We start from the raw sequence: 17,768 nt of genomic DNA, 5'->3' as shown, positions 1-17,768 counted from the left end.
TGTAAGTGCATCAACATGGAGCTTTGTGACTGTTCAACAATGCTTCCTGAATTGTTAGCAGTCTGTTGTTTAGGTATGAAATAATTTCCCCCCCGGCCGGTTACTACAAGTAAAATCCTTTACACCTCAAGAAGTAGCAACAACACCTTATTTTGATGATATTAATGTATGAATGGTAAAAAAAAAATACAAATAATAATAATAAACAATATTTATCCAGACCATCTCATGCTATGTCAGTTGGTCGCGATGGTTTAGTTATCCAGTTCATCAAGCTAAAAGTAAACACTGCAAGTGCATGCTTGTTCTAGTGTGTCAGGCTTGAGTGACCTAATACATGCTGCTCTGGTTCCTGTGAAACACACAGAACTACATCAAGGGAATAGCTGTGTAAATGATTTTTCTGCTTGAGTGAACGCAAATTAAAAAGGATTTTTATGAAGAAAGCTATGGAGTGTCAGAGTTCCAGATTGCAGGTTTAAGAGTGTTGGCTGCTGATGTGCATGTTTCTCTCATGTACGGTATTATGTTTCAATGGAAAACTTCAGCTTTAAAATGTTCATTGTGCCTCGGCGTTGTTATATACAGCAGAACCTCTGACATTGATTGCCCTTGAAGTTGTACAGTTTGGAATTTAACAAAAAATAAATCAAATAAAATTCAGCGCAATGAATCGACATCTACCTCATAGTTGGAAGATTGAGAGAGTCGAGCATTAAGCGTGTTTGGGTGGTGGCACTGGCCCCGGTTTCAAAAGAATACTATAATTGGAAGTCAACCCCAAAATTTTCTTTACAATATTATGTTGTATGCGCTTTAACTAGTCTAAACACGGCATTCTGATTAATATTGCGTAAAAACGGGTGGTTTCTACATCTTAACTCATAAGGCCTAGATAGACCAAAAAGACGCTGGCCAACAGTGACAGACGCTTACCCCCTGTGGCATCCGGCCGGCTGTCGGCACGTCATGCTGGAGGAATACACTGCAACGACAGACAGCGATTAAAGTAGCTTCTGTGCATGCGTGAGGTATAATACCCTTCCATACCATCGGCGGCGGTCGTCACCATTTCTCATGGTTAGAAAAAGCCAACACGAAAGCTGTTGGCCGGGGACGGATTATATAAACGTAAACAATGCATTCGGCTATATTCTTCGCTCACGATGAACTCCCTCGCGAAATAAACCCTCACGTTCCTGACACGGTGTTTTGAAATACTTACATTATCAACCCTCGCTCTTGTACTTGTGAGAAGATTAAGGCAGCGTAGGCGTGCTCACTGTTTTTCCGCATTTGTCACTTCCCGTTGGTGCTCCGAGCGCTGATTTGCTAGCTAACAGCCGATCGGAGTGACCAAATGTCACGACTGGCGACGCCGATTCAACATGCGTAAACGACCCCAAGACGCTTACAGACGGGTAACGACAAAATCCATAATTATATATGTATGCCCGCATGTGGATGAAACAGTGAAGTGTGTAGTCTCAGTGGCCAAAATGTACGCGAATACGCAGCTTCACAATGCGTCTTTGAATGTGGCCGATCGAAGAAAACAGAGCAAAGAGGCTTGACCAATTTAAGTGGCTAAAAGGCAAAATATGGAATATTAGATATTTAAAAAGCATAATGTTGATTTTATAATTTATTCATGACATCAGTCAGGCCAGCATCCGTGAACGTTGGGTGGCCCAACGCTGTCACGTGGTGGCTACGGTTAATGTTGGACCCTGTCTGGTGTCTAATCTCAGCTCAGGCCCTTTTTACACTTGTGGTAATAGTTGTGAATACATGTGAAACAAATTAACCCTGTCATTTGCATTGTTTTTCCCTTTAATAGTAACTGTGGTTAACTAGTTCTTATTTGCACTTGTATGACAATTCATATCTGAAAATGTTACCTGAAATATGGCGTGTACAGTTGATAGCTTTTTATGATGCCATCAGTGTGATCCTGGAACATATTCTTATTTACATGATTTCCTTTGGAAAGAATTGTTACCAAATTTAGGTGACACAGTGGACTTTTGCTTAACCCATCTGCTTCACAGATCTGAGGTTTGGCTTTTTTCTTGTCTTAGTTGTCTAATTGTGCCCTGTGATTCAGACTGGGTGATATGTCCCCCCCCCCCCCCCTTTCAATAAAGAGAAAAGGCAAATGACATTTTTCAAATCAAGTTTTGTTTTTTGGATTACCATGCCGTGCCGTCACATCACATACTAGTGGCAGAAAGAGGAGTAAATACGAGCGAGTAATAACCAAAACCGAGGAAATATGGCGCACCCGATAAATGAATAGAATAGTGTAACATAAGGCGTGGAATGCTGAGAGCGTTGCTGCTGGGGAAAAATGGCGCCCGACCGCAATTCATTGCATCTCTGTGTCCTCATCTCACTTTTTGCTGCTCTATCCTTGTCCCTCGCTATTCTCTCATTTGCTCACTCCCCTTTCTCCTCTTTTCCATTCTCTGATATATTTTCTCTTCTATTGCTTTTGCATCCTTTCCCCTCCTGTGCCCTCGCCGCCCCCACCCCACCGGCTTTTTACATACACACTCATCCTTCAGCAGTGATGGCAGCCAATCCAGTTGGCTGAGCACAGAGTGTCTGCAGCGCTACATGAACATAGCTACACAGAATGTGTGTGTGTGTGTGTGTGTGTGTGACACATCGCATGTGTGTATATGTGTCAGAGACGGCCGGTTACTCGCTCCTACACTCTTCTCGGGATTATGAATGAATGTGCATGTGCAGCTTGCCGCTCTAGCTTGTGCTGGCTCGCACATACCGACTACAGCTATGCCATATGCCGCCGTGAATGAGTGTGACTACAAGTGGTGTGTAGAGTAATATGTTTGCTTTGTGTGCAGCCCCCCCCCCCATCCATGTGTGCCTCAGAAGCCCTTCATTAACTAAACATGACCCTTAAGAGCACGATTAGCCTCATTTCGAGACAGGATGTCGGAAGCCATCAACCAAGGGGGGGAAAATCCATTACTGTAATTGCATTGAGAAAAGGGAGGAAGGAGAGGGGATGGGAAGAAAGGATGCATAGATGGATAAAAAAGAAGAAAATGAGTGGGATGGAGGAAGGTAGGAGGCGGAGGGCTGTCAGCGATGCTTGGATGGAGTGAGGGAGTGTGTGAACGAGAGCAAGGATATGTGGCCGAGGGAGGGGGGGAGTCAGCTGATGGTATGAACTGACAGCCTATATGAATCCATAGTTCCTTCCCATGCATCCCCCCCCGTGTCTGCCGTGTGCAGTTGGTATGGCCCTCTGACAATAAAACCTCCTCCGGTGAGTCTTGCCGTGCCACTTGCACGCGCTTCTCCCGGGTTCATAGTCAGTGGCCTGCTTTCAGGCAGGAAAGGGCTGCAGGCGCACCGCCATGCCGGCCAGACAGGGCACGGGGAACACGCCCCACAATGGCGGCCGCTCTCGCCGCCGCCCTGGCATGGAACGACACGTAGGGGTGGTGAAACCGAAGGGCGACGCGGGTCTTTCCTGTGTTGTCAAAGGCCAGAAACCCCGGCACAGACAAAGAAAAGAAACCTTTTTAGAAAATTCTTCTGCGTTCACACATGTCCTGTTTTTTGCCAGGCAGCCACTGAGCATGAGTGAGTATTGCCCACACACATGATTCCGCGCACACACCATCAGACAGGTACCTGCTTTGTTTCACACAAGTCTCATCTCTCTTGTCTTCATTGCTCTTTCCTTTGCTTATAACACATTATTGATCACCGACAAATATTAAGATCATGAAAATGTCATTGGTTGAACATGTTGGATTAAAATAAGATCAACATATTTGCTTGCATTTGTTATTTGTATATGAAGGTGTATGATTTTTCTAACTGGGAAGTGTAGTATCCCTTTCTCACCCGCACACTTAGGGCACTGGTCAGCTCTTTGTGTCATGGCTGTCAAGATGCCACACGCACAGAATGTACTTCCCTCCTTTATTTTCAGTCTTTATTTAAACACTGTACTCATATTGAATATACGTGTAACACATTCGGTGACAGATTTCCCCGCAAGTGCCGATAGGCCGCTTTCAGGTGCAGACCAACCGACTCTCTATGAAAGAAGGCCTGTATGAGCCGGCGCATTGAAGCAGCCAATGTGTCCGTTAACAAACGTGAGAACAGACACGCATCACTTACTCAACATGCGGGGCTTTATAATAGCCACTTTTTGCCTAGAATTAAGAAAAACGGTTGAGACAAATTCACAAACTTTGCAATGAACGAATACAATGCCAGAAAAGTCCATCTGTTATTTTCCATTGATATGAAGACTATCCACCCGCATTTTACCCGTGTAATGTCCTAAAACACTTAAGCGTTGTCCCAACCGTGGTTGCGCAAGTGAAGCTTGTGGGCTTTTATTGTCAATTTGGCAGTGACTTTCTCCGTGGTTAGCAGGTCTCCGAGGATGCACAATATAAGGGTGGGGCATTCAGAAAGCATACATCCCTAGCCTCCCCGAAATAACATGTTGACCGTTTGACAATTGTCATATATGTTTCTTCACGTTTTCCTTTTTTTTTTCCATGATTTTACTTGATCTACATTCTGGCTTTATTTGACAGGTTGAGCCTGAACGTGGTAGAATTGAAACAACAGCAGTCTCTCAACTGCTCAGTCTCGGACTGAGGAACACGTCACTTTCAGCCGTCATGTACTGACCAAATTATACATGATGTAAATGCATTGTCATTGTGTCAGGTTCACAACACTAAAGACATTAATAAACGTGGATTATTTTAAAACAATTTCCCACTTTGAATCCATGAAACATGATCCCTAATTGGGAAATCATTGGTTCTTCTTTAACTGGGACAATGCATTCATATATTGAAGGAAAGACGGACATAGAGGATTTGTATATCAGACTGATGGTGCTTTTAGCCACCACCAAGGGCTACACTGTCAATGTGCATTTGGCAGCTAAAATGTCTTCTCGGTGGAGTCATTGGCCGAGCGAATTGAGCTGGCATCAACACAACGGCACAGAAAAATGGTGATGCTGCTTATTGCAGTTCATTCGAGGTAGAAATGCAGCAGAGATACTACTGTGTTTCTCAACGTGTCACTGCTGTTTAAGATTCTGGCCGAATGAGCAGCTCTTCTCGCACTGCCTGTTTCCGTAAGAGACGTATAATTTTCCCTTCCATCAATTACAGGAATAATAATTGGATAGCTCCCAGAGCCAAAGATGATGAAAGAAGTGGTGTTTTTTTATATATACAGACTGGCTCGCTGAAGTGTATCACATCTGTATCAGGATAATAAATGCACAGGCTTTTTTCTCTTTTTTCTTTAGAGCAATTAAAATTGTTCCGATGCTGACCATTTTTTTTTTTTCACCAACACAGCAGGCCATTCCTCATATTTTAGCCATGGTTAGCTTCTCGAAAAAATTGAAATACATAGTTGTGGATAATTGCAGTGTGCTGTTACTAACACAATGTTAGTACCTGGAAAAAAAAAAATGCTTTGCGCTGAAGACCATCGATCAAATGTAATGCAAGCACGCCATATAACGCAGATCAGCAGATGATGCTTACATATTGGAAAACTAATTATGTTAAATAACATTTGAAGAACAAATTTGTAAGACCTGTTTGTAAATTATGAGTAATGACTACAAATCTTAAATGTAAATTTAGTCTTGTAAAGGTGAAGTTGCTAACAGCTCCCTCATTGCATCATGAGGATTACATTTTATTTTTGACAATCCACTCACTGACAGTAAAACGGCCTGTATTCTGTTTTCGGGGTAGCGGGAGTCAGAGGTGAATTCAGTGAGATGAGTGAAGGACTTGGAAATATAGGACAGAGAAGAGATGTGACTAATCAACCACCTGGTGGCCTTTATGTGGTACACAAGAGAGGTGATGAGAGAGGGAATCGGAGGCCAAGAGTTGTTATTTCCCTGTAAGCGAGCATCCTCTCTTGCTGGCTTTCAAGAATAGCTGTCGTATCCTTCTTGCCAACCAAGATGATACAGTCTGTCACAGACCGAAGAGCAAATAGCACCATAGATGGCATAATTATTAAATAGATAAGCTATTATCTGACAGTGGCCACATGATGGGCTCTTCCATCAGGCCTGCAGGCATTCACTTGAAGTACATAAATTCAGAAAGCTACAGCCGTCCTCAGAGCATTTGAGGAGAAGGAGCAATTTATATCTCTGCTGCAGATGTATTGATTTCAGTGGCTGCAAAACTGTGACAAAATAAAGCCAAAGCCCATCAGAAACCTCCGAGACGTTTTTGTCTTTGTCTTTTCAGTTTTGTTCAGCCAACATTGACACATTTGTTCATTTAACTAGCGCAATTTTTTAAAATATATTTTATTTACCTAAAGCAACGCCGGAGTTCTAAATGAGGAATCATAAGATTTAGAAAATGGTGAGACTGAGTTCTTATATCATATTAAGCAATGACTAATAGCAAATATACTTGTTTATGGCTTCCGAGCAATGTCCTGAGTGACTTCCTGTCTGATGAATCATTCCTTTAAATGCCAGTATATCGTGATCGGAAAGGGGTTAGATCACTTTCAAGTGACTCATCAGGCAGATGATGTCATTGTGTTACGTACCGTAATTGTGGTCCTAGACCGTCGGTACGGGGGGGAAATGATACAATCAATCTATTGTCTCTTCTAAATATTTTAAGTGGGTGTGCAAAACGCTTTTTGAATGTTCTGAACTCCTGTTTCTGTGGTAATGTAATATCATGCGGTGTTATATTGAGCTGAGCAATGCTGTCTTAGCTGCTTCAAGAATAATCAACAACCAACAGAATTCTTGTTGATGAATTAATGACCTCCCCAAAGTTATTTTTTTTTGTGGCCATGGTACAGGATCCACAGTAGAAAAAAAATACTCAGTACTCACCTGCCCCTGCACTTGTTTTATCATCGTGTAACAGAGCCAGTGGCTCACAGTTCTGCTCACTTTAAGAGGACAAAGCACCTGCCATTTTGATGCTTTCTCAAAATGGCCGCTCCATATGCTCGTCTGCAGTCACTGACTCTCTTTCCTTTCGCGTTTCCCGAGTGCTGCCTGATACTCATCTGCATGCAGCGTTAGTTACGTAAGGGCCACTTGCAAACGAAGACTCTTCTGATAGCTAAGTTTGTCTTTAAAACACATCAAGTTGGATGCGGGTACAGGTTTCCTAGGGAGAGCCGCAGGAGAGGGAGGGATGTTTTGCAGCGGAATCCATTTTGCGAAGATGTCAAAATGGAGTCTGTGCTGATTGCTGTCTCATTGCAAGATGGCGTGTGGAGAATTAGCACAGCTCAAAGTGCAAACACTTGCCGTTTCATCTGTATGAAATAGCAACTGTAGGTTTCACCAATCCCAACACATGCTTGATGAGCAGTGATTTATCTCCCATACAGTAAATGTCCGTTAAATGTCTCCCTGTAGAAGTATTCACATTTTTTGTCTCATCATTTTGTCCGGTCATGCTAACGTGTCATTCTCCCTGTTTCTCTTCCTCTCTCCGACTGACTTGGCTTGCCCGGCCCTCTTGTGCCGCCTTCCTGTCTCTGCACAGGGCTTCTTGAAGAACGAGAGGGACAACGCCCTGCTGTCCGCCATCGAGGAATCTCGCCGCAGGGTCAGTGCCTGCCCTCAAGTGTTTGATTTCTGCTCGGCTCAAGAAAAGAGCTTGACATACGTGGCAGACCAAAGGCGGAATTCAGATGAAGCACCTTGGAAATTAGCGGGGCTAAATGATCTTAGATTAGATGTTATCGTGACCAAATCGCTTTGGAAATTAAAAATAACATCAGATTTAACGTGATTAATTGCTGTTTTAATACCGTCTTGCCTGTATTGACTCGTCTTTTTTTTTTTTTTTTTTAAATTGAACATTGAGTTAAGAAACTCTGATGCGTTCTGACCACAGGAACACTTCAAAACACACACTCTTTTTCTCATGTCTGTTGGCTGTGATCTAAACGTCCTTCTGGTGCGAATCTTCAGGGAATGGTTTTGAAATGGCTTCCCTGATGAGCAAATCTAATAGGCCCAGCCTTTAATTAGTTGTCGTTCCCATTATCTCCCCGTGCCCTGTGAGAGCAGCAAAGACTTATGTGAAGGTTTGAAACATTAAAATGCTCTAAAGGCATAAACGAAAGCGTGCATTACATCTCCCTACAGATGTCTATATCCTGACCCCCACTGTTAAAGAAAGTGTCTCACAGGATTTATGACCGAATATAATGCTTATGCCCCTTTCACTACTAGCCAATTTAAATACTCCGTTTATCAAAAAAGCTTTTTGAAATCGACATTTGATATCCGCATTATTTAACGTTCCGCAAAGGTTTGAATCTGCCTTGAAATGGTCATTTACAATAAGTATTATAACAGTAATAGCAAAAGTAGTCGAAAAGTGTTATCTGGTGGACAAGTTATTAACATGATAAAGACTTTCACACTAAATTCGCATAAATGTCGTGTATTACGCTGGTATATTGCTTCGGTGATTTGCTCAAATGTGTCAAAAGAATAGCTGAGAGATCCAGGTAGTGACCAATTTAAATCGGTAAATGGGGGCTCCAGTCCACATTGGTATCTCCCTGGGCTGGAGATGGGAAGGATTTAATTATCTAATGTTCCCATTATCTCACGTCGAATCTCTGCGGAGGGTTAAAATAGACAAGTCCTGATGGGGTTTCACAAGCTCTACTTGAGTTTAGAGCTAGCTATTGATATCCTGTACTGAGTGTACGCGTGATGGTCTGCATGTGTAATCAAGTTGAGTTCTTGTAGGAATATTAACGTTTCATGCAAGACGTGTCGGCAGAGCTGGGAAAAGCACTGACATTCTGTACTTGAGTAAAAGTACAATTACTTGTATAGAAATGACTTTGGTAAAATTACTCGTTCAAATACTTATCAAGTAAAACTAAAAAAAAAAAAACGGGCAAAAACCTACCATGTGGATAAAAGTAAAAAGTATTTTTACCGCATGTTTCCTCCTCATGTCATATAATTTGAAGGCTATTAAATTTGAAAGGTCGTCACTTAACACAACATGCAGGAAGACCCACCTCTTGCAATCATGTTTTTGTTAATGAACTGCTCTTTCATTCAAACAGTATAAAACTAATGTCATTGATTAGCTAACAAAGGGTAATCATTTAGCTTTACCTCGATCTGTTTTCTCAGATACGGTCATGGTTGGGCGTCACCCAGCTGCTGGCGCTGGCTCGTTCTGAGTCGAGCCCATATTGTTGACAGTTTCAACGTCGACACACTCCACGTCGGCGATCATTTGACTTCTTCTCACCTTCCAATTAAATTATCTTCTGTAGCAGGTAGCATTGCGTCTTCTCGGGTGATGTCATAGCTTGAGATAGAGCTAGGAGCTGGGAAGTCCGGGACCGGGTGTAGCCCTTCATATAATTGGCGGAGGCACAAACATTGATCTAATTTATTTTTTTTAAAATTCTCATGCATCATATAAAACAAAAGTAACAACCCTGTTTTGAAAATGTATTGAGTAGAAAGTATAGATACTGTTGATGAAATGCAATGTATAAAAGTAAAAAAGTATTCTAAAAAATGAATACTCCGTGTATTACAAAGTACTGGAAAAATCTACTCAAGTACAGTATTTGTAACGATGTATTTGTACTTCGTTACTTCCCATTTCTGCATGTCGGATATACTGTACGTAACGTTCCCTCTAATTTACCTTGCGTCTGAGCATTCACACAAACTCCCTGAACATTCCTTGGACCGCGGTGAGTAACATCAGACATGCACATAGCGGCCAAACCAATATCATACCTGTCCAAAATCTGAGATCATAAGTTACATGATGTAGGTATTTTACAAAATTCAAACCACCTATATATCAAAATAGAACATATATAAATACAATTGTATCGTATTGTATATCATTGAATAGAGATTTGTGACACAAATAGTCAGCCTTAGTTTGTTACTTCTATTTCATCACACAGAGGTCATTTTAAGCATAATTAATTGAGTCTCAATACAAACTGCATCAATATGGTCCCACATTGTTCACTCATAGATAATATAAACAAGTCATTTAATAAAACACACAACATTTCGAGTCACCTGACCTCTGAAACGTGCGAAAGAGACTCATTCAAGGGGCTCGTAAACTCCGCCCATGTTTGGACTTCCTGAATGGAGTGGTCAGCTTGTCGCCTGCAGCGTCTCATCAGCGGCGAGTGTTGGTCGCGCTACTGAAACTGTAAGGGAATGGTGTGGTGTCCCGTTTGTAGATTCAACTGGGGCCGAAATGAAAGAACGAGTATAGAAATGTAATGTGTGTGCGTCACCACACGCACTGAGAGGGTGAGTGCAGTGCGCAATTTCTCACGCACACAGGAGCATCGGATATACGCACAAATTGTTACCAGCAAAAGGATGAATAAATACAGGTCCACTTATTTGTGATTTGACACGTTTGATTGTATAACTGAAATGAAGGCATGCATGTTTCAGACATTCCTGCTCGCTGAAGAGTACCATCGTGAGTCCATGCTGGTCCAGTGGGAGCAGGTGAAGCAGAGAGTGTTGCACACACTCCTCGGAGCAGGAGAGGACGCCCTCGACTTCAGTCAAGACGTGGAGGTACAAGACTTGAACCACAAAGCTTCAGCAGCCTTCACGTTTGTGACAAGACAATGTCATGAAAATGAAATATGTGTCCTTACAGCTCACACACTATAAAGGCAATTGTTGTTGCTGTTTTGCAGAGCACAAGGCTGCTAAAACATTGCAGATTTCCTTGTCTTTTGTCTGTAGATCAGTTGTTGTTTTTTTTTATATCTAGTGTCATGAAAAAGGAACTTTTCCCAAAATAGAATGCCGCGTCCGCCTTCTATTTATAAATAATGAAGACAAAAGGATACATGTCTATTTTTGGTATATTTCACACGTTTGAACACAGATTTCTGACTTTCTCGACTGTTTAATATAAGTGCTTCAGACAACATTTTTTTTTTTTGTTCTCAATAAGTCATATCTGTTAGTACATTTCTTAGCTTCGCACTAGTTATGTTTGACCTATTTCATGCAAATTATTTGCACCAGTATTAAGTTTCAAAGGTTTTCTTTTCTTAAGAAATTGTGTCTGCTAAATTAACAGAAAAACCATATGCATTACTGCATATCTTCAATGTATTTGACCACAACAAAAACAACAGCTAGTTAATATTCACCTGTGTGCACCTGCAACCAAGTTGCAAGTGTTGCTGAAAACGTCCCAAAAGGCTGAAGAATTGTCCACTTTTATAAATTAAAACAACCGTAACACCACCAAAAGGTACTTAAATATCCATCACCACTTCCTTGCGAGAATAGCAACAGAAAATGTGCATAAAGCATGCTTTGAAAAGATTCCGTACTCTTGCAACATATTCAGTTGGTTGTCACTGCTTTTGTTGTAGCCCAGCTTTGTGAGTGATGTAACGGTACCAGGAAGGAGTGCTTTGGACAGCGTGGAGGTGGCCTACGGGCGTCAGGTGAGTCGACCCAGTGGAAATCATGGGAGCCCCTGGTTGTGTTAGAATAAGCAATTTCAGTCTTCCCCTCAGTCACAGTGACAAAACTCAAATCCACAATAGCGACATTGATATGCTCTAACAATACTGGACCGCAGGCCACTTTGGACAGTCAGCACAGATGAAAGAAAGTAACTTAAAATACTTTCGCTTTATTTATCTGAGGCTGAGAAATATTTAATTTTGAAAAGTGATCGGATTCCCTCCTTTACATCCGTCTATGACTGACTCTTGACGCATGTCAAATTGTCTCGATCATGCCACACTCGTATTAAATTTCACAAGCTAGCAAAATGAGATAAATAAACAGACGGATTTGGAAAGTTTCCTTGCAATGGGGAAAAAGTCCAGTGAGGATTCAAGACGAGCCTATGCCCAAGAAGAAAAATAAAGGTGCATTTCATAGACAATACCAAAAAAGCTACTTGAAATATGGATTTACGGCGCCAGGTGATTACCACCCACGAACGAACGCTCTGCACAATATGCGGCGAGCGCCTCTCCGATGCGTCAATGAAGCTTTCAAAACGGATTTGTCAACAAATGTGCCTTGAGCACGTCATGCATGGTGGCTAACCACATTGCTAAGGCTAAAAAGTCATTCAATAGTGGGGGAAAAAAAAGAAGTGGATTTGTGTTTATTGTTGTAGCACTGCACTCCTTCAAACCATTAACGCCAACCCAACCCCCCATCCTCCTACACCCCCCCCCCCCCCCCCCACTCGGTACGGAGTTGCCACCCGCAAAGTGTATAACCAGGCCGCCTCAGATAAAAGGTGGGGGACCACTGCTCCTGTAAATATTTTTAAAACTACCTAAATGATCGATTCCGCAGTAATCCGAACACTTTTTTTTCAACAGAGAAAGATTTATTATGACTACAGTATATTTTTTACTAAAATGTTGTTGCCAGTGTAAATAATGCTAACACATTAACTGCACTGAGAGTTATGATTTTGCCCTTGCACACTACCGCAATGGATTTGTGATTAAGAAGAGTTTTCATTAAAAAAAATAACATTTAGGAATTACAGCCACTACCTCTTATTCGGGTGCTCAATAGTATTTGGATAAAGTGAGAATTTTAAATATAACCATATACTGTAGAGCCCAGTATAGTCGTGATACAGCACCAGCCAATTCCCCTAATCGAGGATTTTAATTCTTTTTTTAAAAAAATTTGGCGGGGATGGCCAGCCCTCGTTTTTCATGGAAAACTTTTATTGGCTGTTTCTACCCACTTATTCAAGATTGTGTGGGCTGTTAATTTGTTATATCCAGACCATTCCATCATCTACTGATTGGAAAAAAAAAAATATATATATATATATATATCACTCTGAATTCAGACAACGTGGGTTAAATTTAAATGCACCCTTTCCTGATCGTTAAATCAGGTCACTAGAAATGAGGTCACAGGAAGACCGATCAAACATATTGATTGATGGGGCAGCAGAGGGATTGTGGGTAAATTCTCTCTCTCTCTCATTGCCTATCCTCCCTTGTTCTCCACTCTGACCTTCTCTGGGTCTGTTTGATGTACATCTCACACTATGTGTCGACACATTGCATGCAGCATCATTTGTTTGGTGTTTGTCATCTTTTTTGACGACCTCGTTAGTATTGTAATAGTCTTCTTGTTGTTTTTTGTCGTGAACCATTTCACTCGCTGGTCGTAATGTTTTGCTTTTAGTCAGGAAGCTGAAGATGGAATGGTAGGCTTTTTATTTATTCATTTATGGCATGATTTCTAATGTGGCAATAACATTTTATGACTTCGCATTTTCCTCTCTGCTGAGTGCGTAATCTCTGTTTTATTTGTTTATTTATAACCGTCACCACCTCCCTCAGATCTATGTTTTCAACGAGAAGATTGTGAATGGTCACATTCAGCCGAATCTGGGAGATTTATGTGCATCGGTAGCAGAAAGCTTGGACGACAAGGTAATATCATGTAACTGCATATGTTGCTCTTCTTTTTGCAGTCCTGGATGTGGGCGTTTCTCATTTGCTGTCATGTTCCCACTAGAATGTGTCAGACCTGTGGCTGATGGTGAAACAGCTGACCGATGTTTTGCTGGTCCCTGCCAAAGATACGCTGAAGAGTCGCACTTCAGTTGAGATGCAAATGGCATTTGTGCGACAGGCGCTGGGCTTCCTTGAGAATAGGTGCTCTTCCGTATTCCAATCTTCCTTTAATTAGGGAGATGAAGCCTTAATGTTTCCATCATGGACATTATAAAGTCCCTAAAATCATTGTTTATGTGCAGCTGATACTGTGGCTTGTGTCTCCTATTTTACAGTTATAAAAATTATACCATGGTGACTGTGTTTGGAAACTTACATCAGGCCCAACTGGGAGGGGTGCCGGGAACGTACCAACTTGTACGCAGTTTTCTTAACATCAAGCTACCTGGTCCCCTACCTGGCATGCAGGTAACACTTGCTTCGGATGTGCTTTAAGTAGTCCTGGAATTGCTTTAACTCGTTTGGTTGTGCTGTGTGAACCGCAATCCAGCCCTCCATTGGGGGTCTACGTTCCTGAGCCCCCCACAAGAAGTGAAAATCCACAAACTGGAAATACGCAATTTTAATACACCCAAGGGATGTTTTTGTAGATGTACTGGTTTAAATGTCTTTAAACACACCTTTAAAACAATAGGAGCACATTCAAACACATACATTGAGAGAGCGCAAGAGCGATGTATGTCATATCATACAAACACTCTGATAAATGGGAATAGACAATCTTTGTTTCAGTTTGTTGCAGTGCGATAACAATCAGGTCTGCTCATACAACAGGATGGTGAGATTGAGGGCCACCCTGTGTGGGCTGTGATCTACTACTGTCTACGTTGTGGGGACCTGAATGCAGCCATGCACGTAATCAACCGGGTCCAGCACCAGCTGGGAGACTTCAAGATCTGGTTTCAGGAGTACGCAAACAGCCCAGACAGACGGTGAGAAATTGTAGAGTTTTTTTTATTTTTTTTTTATTTACACATACTTCACTGGAGTCTTAACTGTAATAGAATTCTCTTCTTAGTGTTCCATCTGTTCTGTCTTCGCCATTTAGCCTTTCCCCAACTTCAGAGAACAAGCTTCGTCTCCACTACCGCAGAGTACTGAGGAACAGCGCCGATCCGTACAAGCGAGCTGTTTACTGCCTCATCGGGAAATGTGACATCAGCGATAACCATGGCGAGGTGGCAGACAAGACAGAAGACTATCTATGGCTTAAGGTAAAGTATGTCCCTTTCCACTCTTTGTTGGAGTACAGTATTTGTTCTCATCATACCTGTAAACAGAAGCTTGCTCCCAATGTAAAGACTTCTATTGCAATTATTGCTCTGCTTCTTGAGTTGCTATCGACTCTCAGCTGAATTACTCTTGTATAATTCTTCCTCCCTGCAGCTGAATCAGGTCTGTTTCGATGATGACGGCAGCAGCTCACCTCAGGACAGACTGACCTTGCCACAGCTACAGAAACAACTGCTAGAGGACTACGGTATGTACAGTGACTGTCACAGTCTTTCAGAGAACAGCGGATCAACTGCGAAGCTGTATTTTTTTTTGTTGCTTTTTATTTCACACCATAGTACAATAAGGCGGTAAAATCTGTCATTATAAACGGAATATGTTTGCTTTTGCCTGACTTTGCTAATGACTGAATGAATCAGAATCCTCAGGCACAAATTTCAGGGGAATGTACTATATTGTCCTACTCAACAGTAGCCATAAGCTTAGCCTTGACAAGAAGCTACAAAGACATGACTACGAGGCAAAGCAAATCCTTGGTCATTCTAAGCGCAGGAAAAAAAGAATTGATTGGTCAATGGAAAAGTGGACCGGAATTTGAAGTCAAATGGATTATAAAATAGTAACTATAGAAACTCAGCTGCTCATGGTTTGACACATAAATTATCAGTACAGGTTCTTGCCCATTAATGATTGGAAAGGTCTACAGCTGCTAACACCCCTCATCTCCGTGCATTCAAGTACAAATGACAGAGTGGAGTGGCTAGGTGATTCAACATATGATTGGTGATGAATATAATTTTCCTTCTTTTAGAAAAGGATACAAAGCATGCTTTGGAGCATTAGTATGTGATTGCAATACTAGCATTCTATTGAATATTTAGGGAAATGTATTGGGAAATACATTTGGGATATGTGGCATTTTGCCAATAATTTCAAACTGTAAAAGAAATTCAGCCCAAAATGTGGGATGCCCACCAGGTGCTTTTCTATATTTCGGGCATAAAATATAAATAAACAGTTTAGAATCTATCAAGTTTATTTGCTAAAATAAAAACTATGCAACATATTTATGTTTTGATTAATCAAACTAACCAAATAAATTGGTAAAACAATCTTGAATATTTAGTCAACTTCCCAGACTGTTTCAGTATAGTCACTGGATCTAGCTATGTAAGTCTTAGTAGCGTTCACATTGCAAGGCGTGATGCCCAATTCAGGTTGGTTTTTTTTTTTCTTAAATCCAATCTTTTTCTGTACTCATTTACATTGTAAAAACAAATGCGACTTCTAATGCGAACGGAACGCGTCTGTGATGTGATACGCATTCGCACAAAGCATGACGTCGAGCGACACGCACAAAAGACGACGTCACGTGGCAGTGTTTACAGAAGTAAATATGGTCCAATGCGTAGGGCCTCATCTTTTTTTTATCATTTTATGTTGACAGAGGAGCCATGCGGGAGTAGGTAGAAATATTTTGGGGAAATGCGATCACACTTTTCGATCATTTCATTAGAGACATCTACTAAAGATGACGTCACGTCATTGCCGTGCATAATAAATAAACCGTTTGCGTGGCTGAATTACTACTATCTCCACAAATGTAAACTTTATGCTTCATAGTTCAAGCGGGATTAAATTAAAGTCAACGCTGTTACTCAAAACAATGCAGATTAATGTCTAATAGTGGTCTGCTTCCCAATCAGTCACCCCCGCCCATGTGGAGCGCATTTTGGGCTTTTGATGATGTATTTTCTTTATGTGTACGGATGAGCGTGCATACTGCAGACGCATCGCATACATATCCGATTTATATTCACATATGAAAGAGGCCCAGGTCGGATTTGAAAATATTATAATTGTACTGTTCGCGCTGCTTGAAAAAAGAAAAATCTGATACGTGTCACATATGGGCAAAAAAATCTGAATTGACCTGCGATCTCAGCCTTATTAGCATAAATGCATTCCATCAGTGATAAGGAACTGAGATGCGTCTCGCAGGTGACAGCCAACTTCATCTGTCAGGATCTTTTCTCATCAAACATTCCTAAACTGTTTGAAAAAGGAACTAACCATGTATCCGTGACAGTGACACACAAAATTTTGACAGCATGCCCTGTGGCGCACAGTTTTCTCCCCTGGCTGTCTTTGCACAATGACCCTGCAGCATTCTGATAAAACTGTAAGCTGTGCTCACTAGCCCTCACCCTCTCTCTCTCTCTCTCTCTCTCTCTTCGCCTCTCCCATCCTCTCTGCTCAGCGGGAGGTGCAGCCTCAAGCCCCATTCTGTTTTCCCTCGGTGCCTCGGCTCCCTCCGTCGCCTGGCACCATGTTCCCCGTTGTCCTCCATCTTGCTTAACAGCGGGACACGAAGCCCAGAGCTTTCTCTTTCGCTCCGTTTCTGCCAGCACTCACCCACTTCGCTTGGCCTCCCCCTGTCGTTCTTTTGCCGCATCCTGCTCTCTGTCTTCCTCTCCTATCTTTTATTCCTCCTTTTCGTTCAGCCCTCTCACACATGCTCTGTTGTTTCTACACCATCCTCCCGCTGATTTCCTTCCCCCTTTGTGACACCCTCCAATTGTACATTTGCTCTTTCTCCAACATCCGTCCTCTTTATCTTTCCTCTCTCATCCTTTTTTCCCCTCTCTCTCTTCTCTCTCTCTCATACGCACAGTGCTTTTTGAACCAAGGCGCTGCCTGTCTGAGATAAGGCTATAAAATGGCTGACATAGTCCACCCTGTTCTACTCCTCAAACTTGGAGGCGGCAAGAGGATTAAGCGTTATAATTAAAAAGTAAACTTGATGACTAAGTACCTGTGCATTAGAGAATGTTTTCAAAAGTCTTGTACTGACATGCTAGTTGTCATAGTCGGACTGTCAGAACGTGACCTATTCAATCTCTCAACTATAGCTCATACTGTTCATGTGG

General features: G+C 41.8%; 1 protein-coding gene across 3 annotated transcripts in view; it reads left to right on the top strand.

The window, feature by feature from the left end:
- nup93 (nucleoporin 93) overlaps positions 1-17,768 on the top strand; it is a 29,928-nt gene that overhangs the window by 5,322 nt on the left and 6,838 nt on the right. For all 3 annotated transcript variants that reach the window (XM_086029305.1, XM_086029303.1, XM_086029304.1), the window contains exons 5-13: positions 7,581-7,643; positions 10,517-10,645; positions 11,464-11,538; positions 13,429-13,521; positions 13,607-13,746; positions 13,881-14,013; positions 14,380-14,537; positions 14,654-14,819; positions 14,992-15,085. In XM_086029305.1, the coding sequence (XP_085885431.1) occupies positions 7,581-7,643; positions 10,517-10,645; positions 11,464-11,538; positions 13,429-13,521; positions 13,607-13,746; positions 13,881-14,013; positions 14,380-14,537; positions 14,654-14,819; positions 14,992-15,085 (1,051 nt within the window). The remainder of the gene's footprint in view (positions 1-7,580; positions 7,644-10,516; positions 10,646-11,463; positions 11,539-13,428; positions 13,522-13,606; positions 13,747-13,880; positions 14,014-14,379; positions 14,538-14,653; positions 14,820-14,991; positions 15,086-17,768) is intronic.

Source organism: Filicampus tigris, chromosome 4 (genome assembly GCF_054856515.1).
Source record: "Filicampus tigris isolate MCC_2025a chromosome 4, RoL_Ftig_1.0, whole genome shotgun sequence".
Classification (NCBI taxonomy): domain Eukaryota; kingdom Metazoa; phylum Chordata; class Actinopteri; order Syngnathiformes; family Syngnathidae; genus Filicampus; species Filicampus tigris.
Note: the sequence above shows the minus strand (reverse complement) of the source record. Positions and strands in the feature narration are given on the sequence as shown.